A 21,561-nucleotide genomic window follows, 5' to 3' on the forward strand; every position below is an offset into this window, starting at 1 on the left:
TCTGGGTTTTTGAGTACATAAGCCATGGCCTCTCCACTTTGTCACCATTGGGGATTTCACGCCAGTAATGTGTTGGATGGAAACTTCTATTTTCATTGTCTTTGGGGAACATGAAGTTTTTCACTTGCTGTGGCCCATGGAGTACAAGGAAGTCCCTCAGGCTACTGCTCAAGTGGGTCCACAGTCCTGGATCATAAACTTAAGGAACTAATCTCAGCAGCAGCTGTTTCTTGCGCCTCCACCACACTCTTCTCTGATCTACACTTTTCTTCAGGAATGTGCATGGTTACATCCATTTGAGATGGAGATATGGATGCTGCAGTAGCTGCCAGGTCACCTGCACTCTGACTGACTGGAAGATCAGGCATCTCCTCACCACTCACATCCTCACTGGGGCCGGAAGTCTCACTGTGAACATTTGTGTCTATGTATCTCAGGAGAGCTCCTTCCTGCTTAGATAGAAAAGCTTCCTTTGCTTTTTTTCTTTTTCTGAATGCTGCCCCAGGGGGCGTTTTCTTCTTTCATTCATGACTGCTCTTCTGTGCCAGCTATAGTGGCTCTCAACACTCAATTGAAGGGGACAAATAAACAGGCTGGTAGCAGGGCCTGAGTGAGGGAAGATATCAGCGTCTTAAGGGCCTAACTGGCTCCTACTACTTCAGTTAACTACCTGTTCTCCTCAAGTGGGTTCAGGGAAGCAGCAGGAAACAGGAAGCTCCCTGAGAAGCTGGTGTTAATCAGTCCAGGCTCCTGGGGGTGCTAGAGAGGTACATAAGAGGCTCCTCCTCCTCTCTCTCCCTGCAGCTCCTGTTGCTTTCTGTTATTCCCTCTCACCTTTTCTCCTACCTGCCTGTTATGTTTCTTGTGCCCTCCTTCCTCCAGCACAGCACTCCACCATCTCTGTGCATCTAGAGCAGAGAGAATACATATGCACCAGCAGCAGACACAATTTTCTACCCTCTGGGTCCTAGTGGCGCCCCCCCCCCCACAGTCTGCCTCCTGAGGCAGCCGCCTCAGTTCGCCTCATGGTAAGGCCAGCCCTGGTACCACCACCCTTGCTAGCTATGACAAAGCTGGATACTATTTACTGTTTTAACAATTTGCTTTAAAGGAGTTGATTTTGAAAAAGTATTGCAGCCAGTGACCTTAAATCCAAACATCTGTGTTCAGTGTATTTATTTGTGTGGGTTGCAGAAGCCTGGAGTGGCACTTGACAACCATGTATCATTTAGAATACAGTGCAGCTGACAGGAAGAATAAAAGAGAAGTATGCCCACTGGAAGAAGCTTATTACTCACCCTATAGTACAACAGAAATTAACTCACTCCCACCAATGTGGTTTTGCTCTGAAGAGTACTAGTGATTTGCCTGTCAATTTTTTTAATATGCCTCCAGGTGAAGCAAAGTTGGTATCTATTTTCTTGTTGTTCCCTTTAGACACAAACATTGAATATCCAGAAAGGCAAGTGACAAGCAGAATCCATTAGGAAGCCAGCCTGGGATGCTAATGGCTTTAGTAAAGTAATTACTAAGAACTAGGATAACAGTTACACTTTTCTCCCATATATGACAACATTTTTCTAGATACAAATCAATTTATCAAAAGAAATATATAGTTTAGAGACCTGAAGACTAAATATCAAAAGAAATTGACATTGTACATTTAATTATTTTGAGCAGTAGCAGGTCTCAGAAAATGCACTCTATTACTGGTTTATTCTAAAACTGTGATCGATCTATCCACTTTATTCCTGGATGATTTATTAATACTTATATTTTAAATGAATTAAGAAGTGCAAGAGTAACAAGACAGGTCTGATATATATATTTTAAATGAGCAAGAGTGTGTGTGTGTTTTTTCCCCCCAAGGAGCCAGCAAGAATATCTCAATCTGTTAAGATTGTTAAGCCTTAAAACAGACTTTCCTATACTCAAATTAGTCATAACTCTCAAACTTACTGAACCACAATTTATTCAATTTAACTGAATTTAAGCTAAACCAGACTCAGTTAAATAATTATGATAATCAAATTGGGACAATGCACTAGCTTTCCATACAGATCTGGTTGCTGGAATTTTCCAAAACAGATTTCAACTTAATCAAGAGGATTCCCAATCCTGTAGCTGTTTTGTGTGGGTAGATGCCCATGCACCCACCCAAAGCCACAATGTCTTCAATGGGAGCCCATGTGGGTGCCAGTGCCCAATAGGCAGAAGAGCTGCCTTCAGGGAGAAATCATGTTCTCAACATGACAAAATATATAATCTATTTCAAGAAGACTATAGAGATACCTTTTTGAAAGATTGTGATTTGGAGATGCTCCCTCATAAGGGACAGTGATGTGAGTGCTGGAATTTGGAGATGTGCCCTGGAGGCAGGGGTTGGGAACAGGGCATGGCTGTGTGCAGCAGTTCACCACAGTAACTCTCCAGTTTGTTTTATTACTTTCTCATTTACTACTTTGTTACTTAATGAACCCCAAGATCATTGAAAGACCACCTCCACTAGTAAGTAATGCAAACTGTTCTTTAATGAATGGGGAATGGATGGTATGCCTCTGCACATTCTGTCCCTGATCATACAAAACCACATTTGTATTATCGTCTATTGTTGGCAGTGTACAAATTGGGGAACAAGGACGAAGAAAAACTCTGGATCTTCCTACCAAGATTAGAATTACACTTTCACAAGATGTCGTCTCCAAAATTAAATCTTTGGGGTAGAGATAATATCTCCCTTTGTGTTTGTTCAGTGCCTACGCATGATGGGGCCCCTAATCCTAACTGGGGTCTTTGTTCATTACTGTAATACAAATTAATAATACTACATGAATACTTCAGTAGTACTGTAAGTCTCTTAGTTTCACTGCTCTCATTTTCATTAAGTTTCCAAGTACTGAACAGTCACAAATCAACACTGAGATCTGCAGAAGTAGCACAAGAGAACACCAACAGTAATAGAAAGAAGAATTGTATTTCAGTGGTTACAACAGCTAGGGTTGCGCAAGAAAAAAAAATAGTTGGAAAGGGAAAACCAATTTATGGTGGAAAAGAAAACACTGCTTGTGCCCAATGCAGTGGAGAAATTAAAATACTATGACAATGAAAAATGACCCCAATAAACATCAGCTGCTGTCACAATCTGCCAGATGCTAGTCACACAAATTAAAGCTGATTAGGGGAAACTTTAACTGGGGCATCCAATTATTTTTTTAAAGGTAAGGAAAGAAAACATGTAACAATCCTTGTTGGGGCTAGCTGCTTCCATTTTTCTGTTTTCTTCACCCCCACTTTGGAAATATAATCTCATGCAGGATGGCAGGGGAGTTGCATGGACCCTTCCAAAGCAAAGGCCACAGTTTCTCCTTCCCACCATAAAACCTGGAAGAGTTTGTGGTGTTTTCCCTATGTTCTTCCATTTTGTGGATGGGGTTTGCCTCCTTGTAGAGTGACTCTCAGGTGTGGGGTATCCACAAAAGGCAAAGGCCACCTTTTAAAGGATTTCCCCTTGTGGGGGGTTGAGGGGGCAGGAAAAACCAATATAACCCAGAGAGTATTACCTTTCCTTGGGAATCTCTGTGGGTCTGGTGGAGAGGTGATGTGTCCTCTCCTCAAGACTTGGCCAACTCAGTCTCTGCCCACACCTGCTGTATGGATCCTGGCCTTGCAGAACCCATTGTGAAGTCCAAAGATGAGACAGACCAATCATTTTAAAATTAGAGCATGCAAGATCAATGCAAAGAGTGGGAGACACTTTTCACAAAGATCTTAGAGATGTGTTGCAAATTTTGGGCCTCATCATAACACACGTCACATTGGTTTTACATATTTTCAGAAAATAAAGCACTTGATACCTCCTGTTATATGTTACAGAACATAAAGACAGAATAAAGTTTACAGGTTTAAATCTAAGAAAAACCTATGGCTACACTCACATTTCTGACTTCTTTTAGTATTTCCATCAAAAAAGTGATGACGTAAAATTATAGCAAACATAGGAAAAATAAGATTCAACTGAAAATTAATAGGACCAAACATGTCAGTGGTCTGGAAGTTACATTAGGGAATCTAATACACATCAGTACTTGAATAAATATAATCAGACTTGACTCAAGTTTAGAGTCACATTCAAATTTAATACTGAATTTATAAATTCTATCAAAGCAAAAGCGCAGCAAAATTATAATTATTCTAACTCAGCATATATAGGCACATAGATGGCCACAGGGTGAACCACAACTAAATCGAAAGACTGGGAAGTTTAAGCTTGATTAAGTATTCTAAAATATCAGATATCAGAGTGTCCTGTGAAAGAGCATATATGAGAGTATCTCATACTGTTTTCAGATGATGACAAAGCATTCTAGGTCTAGCAGTGGAGCAATGGAGCAAGGTATCAGTCATTGAAACACAGCTCTAAACGTACTTGGTACCATAGATGAAGATGGTCTTGATACCATTGATGTTAGAGTCCAAGAAATCAATGGGAACTCATGCTCTTGCCTGACCTGCAGGTCCCCTTGTACCATGTATGTTGTCAGTACTGTACAGTGCAGTGGGGCAAAAAGTGGAGCTGAAGGGTCAGCAAAGCTGTTATTATTGGTACTGATATAATCAGTATCAGAGTAGCAGTCCCAAGGAATGCCAAAGAAACTATACTGGAGGTTGATAGTATTGAGAATTAAGCGGAGGTGACAGTATGAGTCAGTACCAGCGCAGCCATAGTCTGCATATACTGTTTCACTGCCAAAGCCTCGGTACCGAGATCTTCAATGGTAACCACACTGAACTGCAAAGTCTCCTTAGATCTCAAATAGTATGGGGAAGCCATCCTATCAAAGAACGTAATTGTTGGGGATCTACCTCTAACCTTCTCCAAGCTATGTGCCTTTTTGGCAGAAAGTTTCATATTGGACTTTCTTGAGCTTGGAGCTGAAGTTTTGACTGATGAGGCTTGGGAGCTGGTAGACCTTGTGCTGATAGGAGCACTCCTGCAGAGGGGCATGCCATGTACAAGCAGTGATACACACCGGGATCTGATGCCAATCTCATAGATCTGTCCATTAAAAACATTTGAAGGTGGGCTGCCCGGGATTTCAACATCCTTTTTGAAAAGGACACACATATCACAAATTTTACCAGGGATGTATAATTTCCCCAAGTAAATGAGCATCTTGTGTCCCCATCATTAACAAACATAGCAGCCTTTCATGAGGGGCAATATTTCAATCGCTATCTCTACACCTTGGTACCAAGAAATAACAAATATAAAATTTTCCTAGTCAAAAGGAAACCTCTCTTCTCCTGCCTGATCCAGGCCTGTGGGGAGTATGTAAGCTGGTAACAGCTAACTGGCATCTTGTGGGGGGAGAGAAATAAAAGGCCAGTGAGCAGGTGGAGAGGCCTCATGGACCTCTCTCATGGGCTTGTATATAGGTCACAATGGGTGACACCCAAGAAGAATACATTTAAGATCTGAGCTCAGAAGTACTAGATAGCACTGATCTCTTTATTTGGGGTCAGGAAGCAATATTCCCTTTCATGGAAAACTGGCATGGCTGGCCTGAGTTTGGTAGTTGTCTGTAAAAATTTTCAATGCGAATGGCTCTTATAGTTGGAGCTAGGTTTATTAGCATGCCAGAGTATGCTGGTTCATATGTTAAATAAATTAAGACATGCAACAGTCACACGACAGGTCTCATATATATTTTCTTCCTGTTTTTCAAAAAGAAACCTATTAAAAAGTTTTCCCAATGGACAAATAACTAACCTAAATCTCTCTTACACTAACTACTAACTGGGCTGGACTATACACAAGAAAAACAAAAGACAGCACTACATAAAGAATGGTCAGCAAACATCTCCATCTTGAAACTAGAGGTGCTAAGTTACCTTTTATCTTCTCAGTGAGGGGCATGAAGATACTCAGAACACATGCATAGCCACAATGGACACTGCTGGCCAAAAGACTTTGATCTCAGGAGCATGCATACCATAAATGGAATATATATAGATGGACAGTCACTCAAAAGAGAACTTTAGCCTTTACTTTGTAATGTTTTCTGAAAAGTCCTGAAAAGACAGAAGTCTGTCTGTGCTTCAAAAAAGGATTAAGCTCATGCAGGAAAAGTACTATATAGTTTGCCCTGATATCCCACATTATATTAAGCACAGAAGTTGTAGTGAGCTGTTTGACTTAATTTTGGACTCTAATGCTCTATGGCCTTTAAAAAGAAATTCTAAGCTTTTGGTTCACTTATTTAGGTTCATTAAAAATTGTTTCCCCCCTTGGGGTTGACTCATGTACCAATAAAAAAAAAATGCAAGTCCTCAGTCATATTCATTACCCTTGGAAGGATTCCAGTGAATGGTCATTAAGATGATGAGAGCAGTGTAGCTGAGTTGGGAGAAAGAACAGGAAAGATTTGCTCTCCTCCACAAAAGGACTAAGAGTAAAAGGGAACCGAGAGTAACATGTTTCAGTACTGGTTAGTCTATGTAAAGATAGATGGATATGATTTTTTTCAGGTGGTCAACAGAATAACTCAGAAAGACTACTGAAGTTTTGTGTTTAAAAAAAAAAATTAACAGGTTTTGCCAGTTCTTTCTGGTCCAGTCATCTCACATATGCCACACAAACATAACTGATAAGCAGAAAGCTTTTTAAAAAGTTATAAACAATCTGGCAATGGGAAGAATCAGAAATTCTATCAAAATAAGAATAAGTAGGCAGGATAATTAGAGAAAAATATATATTGAATATAAATTCCATAGAATTTTCTAACTAATAATGAAAGGTTGTTCAAGTGTATTCACAACAAACAAGAGGAGAGGGAAATCTGATCTACTCATACCAATAGTGGAGAAATTGAGACTGTTTACTATAAGGTTATTTTTCTCTCTGAGGCTCTTTTATGCCTTTACACTTATTAATAATTGAAAAAAAAACCTAATTGTTTTGCAGCTTTCACTCTCGAGTCCCTCACTTCACATTGACAACTCTTCTGGTTGAGGAAATTAAGATGAGGCTCCCTCATTAGGCTTGGTCAATCTTTTTCCCCAAATGGCCACAGGGATTGTAAGAGAACAATGCAAGGCAGGCTGGCTGGCTGCCTGTGGACTGAGTGATCTGTCTCTGCAGTGCTCCCACTCCATGACAACCTAGTTACAGGGCTATTTTACTTCCAGCTTGACAAGAAGAGCAGCAAGTGGAGAGTTGACTGAGACAACAACAGGGAGAAATTTGAGTATTGTACATAGCTACTCGGAATATGGAAATGATTAACAATTGATTCAAGTTTAGGTTTGAACTCAGTTCTCTTATTCTTTTCTTCATTGTAGAAGTTGTGCATTACAGATACATATACAACTGAAGTATTTGCTTGAGATTCTTATCATAATAATTGTGTCCATATATACTCAGGGCTGGTCTTCACCGGATCGGCGGTAGAAAATCGATCTCTCAGGGATCGATTTATCGCGTCTCGTTGGGACGTGATAATCGATCCCCGAATCGACGCGCATACTCCACCAGCCCAGGTAGGAGTAAGCGCCGTCGACGGGGGAGCCGCGGCGGTCGATTTGCCGCCGTCCTCACAGTGGGGTAAGTCAGATCAGATACGTCGAATTCAGCTACGCTATTCCCGTAGCTGAATTTGCGTATCTGAAATCGATCCCCCCCGTAGTGTAGACGTAGCCATAGGCTCTATATAGGCTCTTTTATTGCCCTCTTAACTGTAGTATCTGAGTATCTGCCAGCAGTGCATTGCGCAATGTGAAAGATAAAAAAGCTTGCAATGTTTACTCCTGAGAGAGGACCTGATAACAGTCTTCAAATATGTTAAGGGCTGTTATAAAGAAGGCAGTGATCAGTAGTTCTCCAAGTGCACTGAAGGTAGAACAAGAAGTAATGGGCTTAATCTGCAGCAAGGAAGATTTAGGTTAGATATTAGAAAAAGCTTTCTAATTATAAGAATAGTTAAGTGCTGGAATAGGCTTCCAGGGGCAGTTGTGGAATCTCCATTATTGGAGGTTTTTAAAAACAGGTTGGACAAACAGCAGTCAGGGATGGGCTACATTTACTTGGTCCTGCCACAGCGCAGGAGACTGGACTTGATGACTTCTTTAGACCCTTCCAGACCTACATTTCTGTGATTCCATGTGGCCACCATCTGTCACATGTGGTTTATTCTCTTATACTCTCCTCAAGGTAGAAGTGTGTGCAGTGGAGTGTTTTGTTTTGGATTTTTTTTTATATAATACACACATACGGAGCTATGGTTTATGCTAGAGGAGGCAAGGTCAAAGAAATGCGCCTTGCATTTAGAGTGGAAGGTAGTGAGGATTGTGATGGCTCATCGTTCCTGTGGGCGTTCTTCCACAGTCTTGAGCTGCCCCTGAAAAAGCACTGTCTCCTGCATCATTATATGCTATAATTCATTGTCTAATCTGGTCTTTTGTTTTTTGTCCTAGGATGAAGGCCTGGAATTCTATCATGGCACTCTTTCAAAATTAAGAAATGTTCTTCCACTCATTTCATTAGGAGTTTTTACTTGGGTAGCCAGCCCTTGATTCCTGATTGACTTGGTTCATGGTAAGTATGAAGAAAAAAGATCAAGCATGCTCGAACATGCAAGTTTGAGTAAAACATAACTACACTCACATTACTTAAAACATGACTGTGACCTTCACATGGACTACAACTATAGTTGGCGTTAGGGGAGTGATTGAATCGACATACTTGTGTTCGCTCTCATCGAGGTAGCACTCCAAAATTAGAAGTGTCGCTGTGGAAGCAAGAACAGCAGTGAGCAGCAGCATGGGCTAGCCACCCTGAGTACAAACCCACCTGAACCCCAGGTGTATATATGCTTGGGGCAGCCACTGCCTGTGCTACCATGACTACGCTACTGTTTTTAGCATACTAGCTCAATGAGCGCTAACGTGAGTGTGTCTACTCAAGCCGGGAATCACACCCCCAGCTCCAACTGTAGGCGAAGCAATGGTCAGAAGGTTCAGGAGTTTGATCTGGGAAAATGTCAAATGTTCATACCAATTTTTGTTTTATCTACACACCCATCCCTAACTGCGATAAACGTATTAGAAACACCGAATGATAGTATACTTTCACTGCTTGAATATGCCTGCTGTAAACCAACCTGTTTTAATACCAGTTTAACAATCAGAACAGATGTATGGATCTGGTCACAAGTATACTCAGTGCAGAGGAATCATGAGCAACTGTTACACAGTTCAGCTCACAACAGACTTCATTTAAGTCAGAGATAAGAATATAAGGCATTGACAGAAGGAATTCACCTTATGGGTTTTACTAGAAGAGCTAGGTAATAAATTACTATATACTTTATGTGGGAGACAAATATTAATGTATCACCCAAAAGATACTGAAGATTCTTTTGACATTCAAAAATATGGGACTTATAGACCTAAAGGAAGTAACTTTTTAATTAAAACCTACTGCAAAATAAGAATACTGCAAAATGCTCCTGCAAAGGCTTAATATATCACCTTAGGAGAGAATTGAATCTTGCAGTTCCAAATGAGCTAACCCTCCTTCACTTATGAGACCGGACTTCCTATTAGATTTTCTTCAGGGATCTTGCAGTCTCTTACTAGATTGAGCTTTGCCTGACATTCTTCTTTGTAAAATTAGATTTAATATTGACCTTAAAAATAATAATATCCTGCTTTGCCAAAAAGATGTTCTTACCAAATTGGAGGATCTGAAGGCAATAATAAGTAATTAAAATGATGAATTTCCATTTGTTAAGTATTACTGTCACAAACATTCAAAGATACCCCACTTTCTCTAATCCTATGGGCTAGACTGTGCCTCTGCTTTACATGACTGTACACATGCAGGGGGCTGTGTATGAAGCCCATATAAAGAGAGTCCAGGAGTATCTCTTCCCGACCATCTTTACAAAGGGCCATGTCATAAACACAGAGATAAGGGTAACATAGAACAGCTTCCCAGGAGGGATTCTAAATCACTTTTCCTGTAAGGGGTTAAGAAGCTCAAATAACCTGGTTGGCACCTGACCAAAAGGACCAATAAGGAAAGAAGATACTTTCAAATCTGGAGTGGGGGGGAGGGGGAGAGGGGAGGTTTTGTTTGGGCTCTCTTTGTTTTGTTCCCTCTCCGGATGGAGAGAGAGACCAGGCAGGTAAAACATCTCCTGAAAACATACCTGAAATGATCCATCTAAGATTACAAAAATTGTAAGTAAGGGTAAGGAAATGCGTTAGATTATCTTTGTAACTTTGAAGCTGCGTCTAGAGGGGAATCCTCTGTGTTTTAAAATCATTTTATTACCCTGTAAAGTTACCTTCCATCCTGATTTTGCAGATGTGATTCTTTTACTTTTTCTTTAAATAAAGTTCTTCCTTTAAGAGCCTGTTTGATTTTCAGTGTCCTAGAGACAAAGGATCTGGTCAGTACTCACATTATTCTCCAGCCTTCCCAGGAAAGGGGGTGAAGGGGCTTGGGGGGATATTTTGGGGGAATAGGGACTCCAAGTGACCCTTTTCCTGAATTTGTGTGTAAATCATTTGGTGGTGGCAGCAATACTGTCCAAGGACAAGAAAAAGAATTGTACCTTGGGGAAGTTTTAACCTAAAATGGTAGAATATAAGATTAGGGGGTCTTTCATGCGGGTCTCACATCTGTACCCCAGAGTTCAGAGTGGGGAGGGAACCTTACAGGCCCTTAAAAGGGACGTCACAAAGTGTTTGGAGAGTCATTGCCACTCTCTGACGAATGATGCCTGCCTCAGGTAGTGTCTCTCCATAGTGCCCCTCACAATCCGCTACTATCAGGCACAGTTTAGCCCTTTGAGATTAGTGGTTTCTGTGTGAGAAGGGAGAAGGAGATTTTGAGAATACTTGGATTTATATGGGCACTCAGTTCATTCTTGGGAATAAATTGTGAGGGAAAGGCACACAGCATTTACAAATTAAAAGGTTCAAGTTAGCATGGCCTGATTGAGGGATTAAAATATCATGGTGTATTGCAGTAAAATGTGGGGTAGAGGAAGTGGGCTACCAGATTAGCCCTAAAGAAAAAAAGACTGGATTGGGCCTTTTCCTCTTTTTCCTCATCTAGTAAGGAGATTTGGGTTAAGGACTTTGTATGTTCATTAACTTCAAAAATATTCAGATTCCATCTGGGATGAGGAATGGTTCAGATGTTTTTTATTTTATTTTATTGTTTGAATGCATTTAATGAATGCATAAACAATTTAAAATGTTAATGGTAGAAAAGAGCCCAAATAGTCAGGGCATGTGTCAAGCTAATCTTTTTTTTTTTAATGGGGGTGTTTGAGGAAGGAGATCTTATTTAAAAGTTTCCATTGAGTGTTACCGATTTTGTTTATATGTTCAATTGTGCTTTTAAAACAACTGTCAAAGATGCCTAGAGCTTAGCATAAGGTCATTTGGCCTGTATTATGAATCTAAATTAAAAAAACAAAATAACTGGAGATAAATGTAGAAATATAGCCTTCATAAAATCTCCATACAGTTCTCAGGTTAAAAGGAAGTGTACCATCATGAAAGCATAATAAAGAAGCAAGAAGCACTATAGCTCTATATAGTTTAGTTATTACAGCAAATAAAACTATACAATAATCTATATTAAAAGAAAAGTACTGATTATAATCAACCTGTAACATTACAGTTTATCCTACATAAAACAAACATCCTAAGCAAAGTTAAAGCAACTACAGTATTCAGGTTAAAAGCACTGAACAAGAAGAAGTTTTCAGAAATTCATTATCCAACTCTAATTAATTTTGTATTTCTTCTCTCTTATTTCAAGTACTTGAGACATGCTTAGCATCATTTCAGTTGTACACAAACTTCTGATCATTAGAAAGAATTTGTAGTATGGCAGGGGTAAAACATTTAAGAACACTAATAACTGAAAAATACCATTAAAGTAAATATTTTCTGCTGAGCTTGAATAGACTTGCTATATTCATGAATGCATGTATGCACTTGGTTTGATAAAACATGTCCTTTTTTCAAAACTGAATATGTAAGCTTGTCCTTTTCCTCAAGGAGACAGAGAGAATTATGATTGCCAGAAAGGGTCCATTTTTTCCCCCCCACTGGACTAACTCTCTCATTCTTTGTTTGGTGCTAGGAGACTTTTGTCCAATGATGTGTAAAAATGGTTAAACATTTCTTTTTATTTGTCTATAGTATTAGACAGATGAAATTTTTTCAAATCAATTATTGCTATCTAAAAAAGACAATTTAACAGCAACAAATTCTTTATCTTTCAGATTTTCTGAAAAAAAGGGTACTCAGAAGATTTTAATAGACTCTTGTGTTTGATTAAGACAGATTTGTCAGAGGAAAAAGATGCTGGGGAAGCCAGCAGCAATCACCAAGTCTGTCACATCTAGTCTATCTACCCATTATAAATTCCAGTTGATAATAATCCTGTGTTTACAGGATTATGGGACTAAGTATCTATTTAACTTTTATACCTCAGCAACCCTTTTCATCTCAGTCTCCATAGAACAATCTGCATTTCACTTATGGTAGCAGGGTGAGTTATTAAAAGAACAGAGGTCTGATTTTTCCCTGGTTATTCTGAATAACTGACATTTTTGAGTAGGAAAAAATAAGCAACAAAATATATTATAAGATGTTCTTTGCATTTAAAGTTGAGCTGGATCTTGTTATTGATTATCCTAAAACTTTCTGGTTTAGGAAAAAGTTAATTAGAGCCTCAAAGAATACTTTCCTGTGGAATATTTTCCTTTTTATGACTTGCTAATCAGGTATTAGTATTTTGTTAAAGATCTGTTATTTTTAGAGGGGGGTATTGAGGTTTCAACAACATGGGTTCTGTTCATCCCACGGGTGCCAGGATGTGTCTAAGGATGGAGAGTTCTTTATTGTGCCATGGAGAGAAGTCGTCACCCTCAAGGGAAGGCAGGAAGTGTTTGCATTGGTGCCCACCATTAGGGTTTTGTCAGGGGAGGGGAGCTGTCAGTTGCAGTTGTGGTAGCCAACAGAGCAAAAACTGTCCAAGGGACAAGCTGAATCAGAACATCCCACTGCTGCCAACTCCCGCAATTTTGTCACATGTTTATGATATTTGGAATTTTTCTTAGATCCCAGCTGCTGGAATCACAAGAATGCATGAGAATCTCAGCTTTCATTTAATAAAATTTAAATTTCTAGTTGTCATGGTTGTGGAGAAAACTTTAAAACAAAGCGAGAAAGCAAATAAAAAGAACCAATAAATATCGTTTTGATTATGATTAAAAATTATGATTTTTAAACCAATGTTATGAAGTTTGAGACCTGACTCATGATAATTGAGTGCTTGGAGGTTTTCTGTAAATTGGGGTTGGGAATGTTTTGACAAAATGTTTTTGTTGGACAATGCTGATTCAAAAACAAAACTTCATGAAAATGTAACAGTTTTAATTAAAATTTAGTTAGGAAGGGTTTCAGGGCCAGGATAGAATTTCTGGTCACAGACGGAGAAAGAAAGCCCAAAAAAGCCAATAGCCCAGTGCTTCAGGCACTCAACTGGGATGCCAGATAGAGCAGGGACTTAAATTGGGGTCTTTCACATCCCAGGTGAGTGCCCAACCACTGGGATACTGGCTATTCTGGGGGTGGGTTTGCCAGTCTCTCTGACTGTTTTTTCTACAAAAAAAATTCAAAAGGTCTCAGTTTTGTTCCAATACGTAATGAAAATAAATGTCAGATTCTTATACAGCAGGTGAGACTAGATGATCACAGTGGACCCTTCTAGCGTTGGAATTTAAGATTTTTTTTTTATTAAATGGAATTCTTGTTTTCTTGCCAGACCTAGTTTTCAGTACTGATTTCGGTCACCCATATTACTAATACCCCTGGCCAGCACTATACAGTTCTAACGGTCTTCATCTGTACTGGCTAGCTGCAGGCCCTTCCATTTGAGGGGGAAAGTTTTGGGCTCTTCCATCGACAGAGGGCCTACACTTTGTATTACACCTGCTTTAGTTAGCATAATCAAAGGCTGAATCTAGCCCTGTCTGTGGGTGTATAAGGCTTTTTAAATATATCAAGAAATAGAAAGATATCGATAGACAGGTGAGTAAACTGTGTGACAGTGAGCGAAAACACCTGCATCCTTATAATAAAATGTACGTTTGGCTGACCATCAAGGTTATTTCTCGTGCTGCATCATTCTAGATGTGCCATACACTAAATCAAAAGCTCATCACCTGCAGTTATAAAAAGCTATTTTTGTGTTTCAGATCAACTGGTGACCAAATGGCCCTGTTAACAATTCATGTAAATTCACCAAAGTGTGAGTTTCCTTAGCAAAGACATAAATTACATGCCATTAGTGTTCAGCAAGTGGCGTTTGACTGAATCTCTCATTCTGTTACAACTGTTGGTGGAAACGGAAAGAATTTCATTTTCTTACTATTGCTATGAGTTGAGAACAACAAATTCTTAAATTAGTTCTGAAATAGAAAAATATAACAACAAAATATTGGACATGGAAATGTATCAATATTGCATCCTGTAGTATGATGGACCTTCAGTTACAGTAGTTATGATACTTTGGAGTGAAAGACTGATGTGCAACTTCAAAACTAATAGTGTTCCAAATACTGTTGTGCTTTTAAATCTTGGAGTTGTTTGACTCATGCCATTTTTCCTTTAGAAGTCAGTATATTTTTATTATTTAATATTGACAGTTTGTTATATATTAGTTATATTCCCACATTCCAATATACTTAACTAAACCAAAATGTAATTTTAAGATATGCACTTTTATAAAAGCTAGTAAAGTGAAAGACAGTTTAAACCACAAAGATTTTAAATTATGTATATTAGCAGAGGCAGATATATGTCTAAAACAAAAGAAGCTTATAAAAATGAGTTATACAATACTCAGCTACAATAAGACTTTACAATAAGCACTTCCAATTAATAGGGAAAGTAGATCATTTATCAGAAAGATTTTCCCAATACATTTACATTTCCAAGTATTGTTCTCTTTTTGGTCAGTACAAAGTAAAACAATTTTTAGTTTAATTGAAAGTGTTCCTGATGTAAGCATTTGTGTATGAAATTATTTAAAATTCTACTCCTAGCTCAAGCAGAGTGATGGTGGTAGTTGTTTTTTTAACCCTAAAACACAGTGCACTGTTTCAGTTATATTGTTAAACTAACCTGTCAGTATCAGCTACTTTGATATAATATGCACAGAATAGGTGTAAGACAAAAATAATTGTATGTTAAGTACACTTTTGAGATAGGGTAGCAGCTGTACATATTAAAAATGGGTTCTACTTCTAACTTAAAGCAAGGATTCAACCCCTTTGTTTTGTATGAAAATATGGTGTAATTTACAACACAATCTATGAGTAAAGATTCAGTTCCCTAGGGATTTTCAACAGAATCGTTATTTAGTTTATGAGTTAATTGAAACTGATTTTAAAATGGGACCTTTAAATGTCCTGTATCTGACCTTTTTTTTTTTTTTTAACCTCCATTTACTAACAAGTGTCTGGCTTCCTATCTTTCAAACTTTTCTTATTACAACAACTCATTGTCAGCTATCATTAAATGTACATTTGAATGGATTAGGTTGCGATAAAGAAAGTTATTAATGATTGTTTGTTCATATCCTTTCCATTATATTAACAACATCCCCCTACTCAAAATGTCTTCACAGTATAATGTGAAACCTTAATCACAGTTTCAGTAACATAAGAAAATATTTAGAATGGATATGTGTTTGTGGGAAAAACATGAACTCATAATTAGGGTCTTGCAAGGGAGATTAATGTGCTGCCTGTAGTGTGATTCCTTATCAGTTAGAAGCAGAAGGAAGTTCCTTATGATAACACAGAGTCTGTCACTATCAGTGTAAATGTGCTCTGCGGGCATTAGTGTACAGTTAAGAAGCATCCCATAACTTGGCATTTCTCTGCTTCTTAGGTTTTGCATTGGGAGGAAGGGCGATCTCACACTTAACCAACCTCAATCCCTTTTAAATAAAGATTTTGTTTATGGACTAACATTATATATAACAAACCTCTCTACAGTATATTTAAAACAGAATAAAGTATTACTCTATTGCAATAGTAGAAATAAGAAATTTGCCTTCCTTTCACCATCTTTATTGAGGCAAATTTAGCATTTCTAATTCAATTTATTTCCCCTTAACCTAAAGTTCATATTCTGGAACCAGAGTATTCCAATGCAAACAGAAATTGTAAACCTTAAATGTATTTTCCACACATATAATACCAATGCTTTCTGCAATTATGTAAAAAGAATCTAGGCTTATTAAAAACAAAATCCAGGAAAAGCTAATATATTTTAATCATAGTGGTAGGGTTTTGTGAGATCACTTGTAGAGTTGCATGAAAAGTGTCAGACACAGGTTCGCCCTTTCACAGTCAAACTTTCTCCCCACCCCCCACCAGTCAAACCTAGATGCTGCATCACTCTTCTTTTGTGAAAAAAAATTCAGTACAAATATTGCCAATTTGTACTCTCTTAAAATTATATGGAACATTAACAAGCTATATTCTATTTTCTCATGAAAACCTTTCCAAGTACAAAACTGAAATCTTGCTCAATTGATTTAGTATCCAATGCCTCTCCTTTCCCTAGCTTCATAAGAAATTATTTGTTTTCTTACCTGAAAGTTCATTCTCTTCAATTGATCCAATGGAAAAATTAGCTGGACTGATTGAAGGACTGGAAGTAAAGCTTGCATATCCAATGGATGAGTTGATTTCAAAATAGTCATGGCTGTGATTTAGTCGGTGAAATTCCAGAGACGATACTATTGATGTTCTCTGTTTGGGCTGAAAAAATAAGAGTGCAAAGTATAACTAATGTAACCCCAGACATTAGATTATTTCCCGCATCTTCATTATTTGACATTCACCCCCACATAATTGGAGTTCATCTCTTCCTAAAAATTTTATTTAGCCAAAGACAAGACAAGCTATGGTGACTTAGATCCAACTTTTTCTCCAAAATCTGAACAGCAGTTTTGCATACTTGTCACCTTAATCACAGAATACATTTTTCCTTAGGAAGATAACATGCTTCTCTACAGGTTTGCCTATATTAATTGTAATCCTTTTTTGAAACACAGAGGTGCACTCCTTTCAGCAGCTAGATAACTGGCTCTGAACTTTTGCTCTGCAAAACATTTAGATCTATCTCACTGATGTCTAGAAAGTAGCAAACCAGTAATAATAGTAAATAAATTCCACTCAGCATGGTCAGGCAGCCCCTCTGATGTTTATTCATACAGGCAAGGCTGATCTTAATTAGTCAAAGACTCTCAAAGTTTTAAAAGCTTATTTAGAACTAAAGAGACAATGTCAGCTTAAAAGCCATATATTGGAAACACTCATTCCTTCCCCTATTTTCATAATACTCTATATTATTAAAACTGAAAGTACAAAAATGGAGGTGGAGCTTTGGTTAGCCTCTCAACATGCCAGGGTAGCACAGCATATGTAGAGATCATCTGAAGAAAAGAATCTGCTCCTGGTGAGGGCCAGTAGCAGATGATTATCCCTAGGGAAACAATGGCTCTTCCTGAGGCCATGTAAGGGGTCTGAGCAGACCCCTTACTCAGCACAAAATGCTAAAGTACAATCTCGCCCAATGAAGTAATTTTCACTTTTGTTTATGGCCCATTTCATTTTGATGTTATTAATATTGAAATGTTTGTATTACAAATACAGAAAACAGAATGTATTTTGCAAAAAAGCAACTGTTTCCACTGGAATGTTAAAAAAAAAAAATCTTGAAACGTAATTTGGCTCAGGTTTTGTAAAAGTTTTCTTGTTCAATAGCAAAATTTGGGGCATAATATTAATTGACTGTGTCCTGTTAAAACTGAAAAAGTTGAGTAGGTAAGGACAGGCACCCAGTTGGGACTCGTTTGCAGTCTTTGGAGGGGAATTAACTTCTTTAATAATCCAAAAAATAATTTATGGCTTGCAAGGCTCATTCCTAGCACTACTAATTGCCATGTAGATTTTCATGAAGGGGGACAGACTCCCGCATCAAATAGCTGGTACTGGTATGGTATGGGTCTTAGCCAAACTACTGATCTGGACAAAAATACAACAAAAGTGCACCATTTATTTTTGCTAAAATAAGATTCACCAGTGACATAATTATGTTTAAAAGGGATATGTTGCAAGAAGGTTTCTCATCCATCAGATAAATATTCTTGCCCCGTGTCCAACCAGGGGTTAATTTGGGGGCCTTGCAGTAGGTCAGTTTCTTCTGTTGAGAGAAGCTGATGTCATGGAGTTATGTCTGGTGTAATTGGTTTATTCACATGAGATACAGGACTCTAGTTACTCTTAAACTGAGACAGGCCTAAACCCCAGGATCGGTACCAGGGTTTTTGCCGCCCTAGGCAGCAGCGCTCCTCCTCTGAGCATTCAGGGGGCCTGGGGTCTTTGGCGGCGGGGGTCCTTCCGCTCCACATGTTCGGGGCACTTCGGCGGTGGGTCCCAGAGTGAGTGAAGGACCCGCCACTGAATTTCCACTGAGGATCTGGAGCGGAAGGACCCCCCGCCACCGAATTTCCGCCCCTCAAATCCTGCTACCCTAGGCAACCGCCTAGGGTCGCCTAGTGGAAGCACTGGCCCTGCCAACCCCACATAGGCAGCTCTGGAAACTCCAACTCAGTCACCCTGAGCAGCCACCTCCATCTTTGTTCTTCCAGGCCTCTAGTCATCCTCCTAGCTGCCATGGAACCTTGCCCTCCTGGCTGTCCTATATCAGTTGCCAGTCAGAAGAGCAGCAGTAGATTCACCACACTGCCACCAGCTAGCCTGTTACTGCTCAGCTGATTTACCACATATTAGTCTAGAAGAACATACACTACAGTGGCTTTTCTTTGAAGGTTTCAGCGCAAAACTCATGCACAAATCTTTGAAAAACTATTCTATTAATTTCAAAGGGATGGGTGCGTGCACTTAAGTGTTTTGCACAACTAAGTGCTGGTCCACACTAACCCCCCAGTTCGAACTAAGATACGCAACTTCAGCTACGTGAATAACGTAGCTGAAGTCGAAGTACCTTAGTTCGAACTACAAGGTACTTACTGCGGGTCCACACGCGGCAGGCAGGCTCCCCCGTCGACTCCGCGTACTCCTCTCGCGGAGCAGAAGTACCGGTGTCGTCGGTGAGCACTTCCGGGATCGATTTATCGCGTCTAGACAAGACGCGATAAATCGATCCCAGAAGATCGATTGCTTACCGCCGAACCCGGAGGTAAGTATAGACGTACCCTAAGTCTCCAGGACTTACCTGATAAGAAGTGATCTCTTGCTGATCCTAGTATTTGTCCTCATCCTAAATTCCCCACACACTGATACTAAGGGCCCACAATCATTAATCCCAATTGGCAAAGGAAGGGTATGGGAAAGGGGAGAGGGGGGATATTACAGTAGGCCAGAAGGGTTCCCTTTTGGTCACATTATACAACTGTTGGGGAAGGATGGGCACAGCCGCATGGCAGGGAACCACAGGTGATGCTTTCCTGGTTTTAGGGAATACTTTTTGCTGCTTTAAATAACCATTTAATAATAAATCTGATTACTTTCATAAGGTGGCCTAACCTGCAGCTGGATAGTAGCTATAGCCTCAGTAGTCTCTCTGTAGGTGCTTTCACCCTACTGTGGCAAAGATTCCTGAGCACTTAGATCTAAGCTAGGAGTCTTTCAGTACAGCCACACAAAGGACTGATTTTTGGAACTCCTTCAATATTCCTGTGCACGCAGAACATTGGGATTGCAAATCCACCTAACATACTAACAGATGGGTAAGCAGGTAACATTCCTACTCTGCTTTGAATATAGTCTATACACACACACAGCTCATGTTTACCCTCTTCCTGGGCTTTGACATTATTCTTTAAATCAACTAAACCTAAACCTAACAAGATTTGTTTCTAATCCTAGGGTTCTTCTGCAGAACCTTCTCTATTTCAGCCTCTAATTCCCTTTTCCCTAGAGTGGCAGGCAGACAGTCTAATTCTGTTATATCAGGGGTTCTGAAACTGGGGGTCGGGACCCCTCAGGGGGTCGCGAGGTTATTACATGGGGGGTCATGAGCTGTAAGCCTCCACTCCAAACCCCGCTTGGCCTCCAGCATTAATAATGGTGTTAAATATATTTAAAAGTGTTTTTAATGTATAAGGGGAGTCACACTCAGAGGCTTGCTGTGTGAAAGGGGTCACCAGTACAAAAGTGTTATATACTGATTGGAGCTAACAAGAACCGCCTGCCAGCATGCAGCAATTAGTATAGTGGCACAATAGAGGATTCTTATCCAGGGTCCTAGAAAACGTCAAGCTATTACAATCTGCTAATAGTTCATTAATATATGCTAATTGCGGCTAGAAGCACAAATCTACCTAGTACAAAGTTAAGTCACAGCAGAAGTACTGAGAATGAAAATTGACAGGGTAGCCTTATCTGCTGCGATTAAGAACTGCCAAAATTTCTCTTTATGAGAAAACTGAGGTCCTCTGTAATATTTCTCTGCAGGAGCTTAGGATCAAAATATTGGAGTCATGAGGCATGGTCTCAGGGGAAAGGCTGAATAACACAGTCCATACGACTTCCCTGAATTAGTTCCTGTGTGAACTAAAGTATATCTTTTAAAAGAAGTATTTTTTCATTTATAAATTGCCAGTGGTGGAGAAACAATGAAAGTCTAGACACCCCTTTTCATATGTACCACATCACAATCTTGATAAGACAGCAGTCCAAAATGAAACAATGTCATTGCAAGTCAATTTTCTGTAGCTTTTTGACCCACAACATTTCACATGCTAAAAAATAGCAACACAGAAGAACTACAAATTCAGATATCTAACTTGGTTCTCCCTTCTCAGTTTAGAGCCATCTATAGGTTTATGATCCCTTGGAAGAGGCAAGTATTCTGGGCGTAATGGTTTCTCAACTCATCTATTTAAATAGCAGTCACATATTTCCTTACATTATAAAAAGATGTGCATTTTGTAAGATGAAAAATAGAGAAAAGTGGTAGATTGTAAACCTTGCCATTTAAATACAAAGTAAATAATCAGAAAATGAAATTTTTGTTCATGAAAGGTGCAGAATTACCACAGAAGCTAGAAAATACCCCTGTTTATCCAAAGAACAGGTACAACATAGACAGTGATGGTTCAGGCTTCACACCTGTGCCTTCCCATGAACCTCAATTTTGACCTGGAAGCTTCAACATGCCTGTTTCATTCTCACCTAATTACTGAGATTAGCAGCAACAGAGTGCGAGCTGTGTATTAATTGTACATCTGCTTATCAGGATCTGGACTGAGAACATCAAATAGTCATCAGATGGCAACAACGTTTAGTCACTACTGAACTGAGTTTGATTCAAACTAGTAACCTAGAGTTGAAAAGACTTGATTGTCCTATTACCAGTCTTCCAAGATAACTAGTTCTTCACACATCAAAATAAATGAACAAGTAGAAGAAACACTGTCTTTTTAAT

At 39.1% G+C, this 21,561-nt stretch overlaps 1 protein-coding gene across 6 annotated transcripts in view; it reads right to left on the bottom strand.

The window, feature by feature from the left end:
• Window positions 1–21,561, bottom strand: part of ANKS1B (ankyrin repeat and sterile alpha motif domain containing 1B) — a 730,881-nt gene that overhangs the window by 390,198 nt on the left and 319,122 nt on the right. For all 6 annotated transcript variants that reach the window (XM_026648981.1, XM_026648980.1, XM_026648979.1 and 3 more), the window contains one exon: window positions 16,697–16,865. In XM_026648981.1, the coding sequence (XP_026504766.1) occupies window positions 16,697–16,865 (169 nt within the window). The remainder of the gene's footprint in view (window positions 1–16,696; window positions 16,866–21,561) is intronic.

This window comes from Terrapene carolina, unplaced genomic scaffold, assembly GCF_002925995.2.
Source record: "Terrapene carolina triunguis isolate 2854851 unplaced genomic scaffold, T_m_triunguis-2.0 Scaffold68, whole genome shotgun sequence".
NCBI lineage: Eukaryota > Metazoa > Chordata > Testudines > Emydidae > Terrapene > Terrapene triunguis.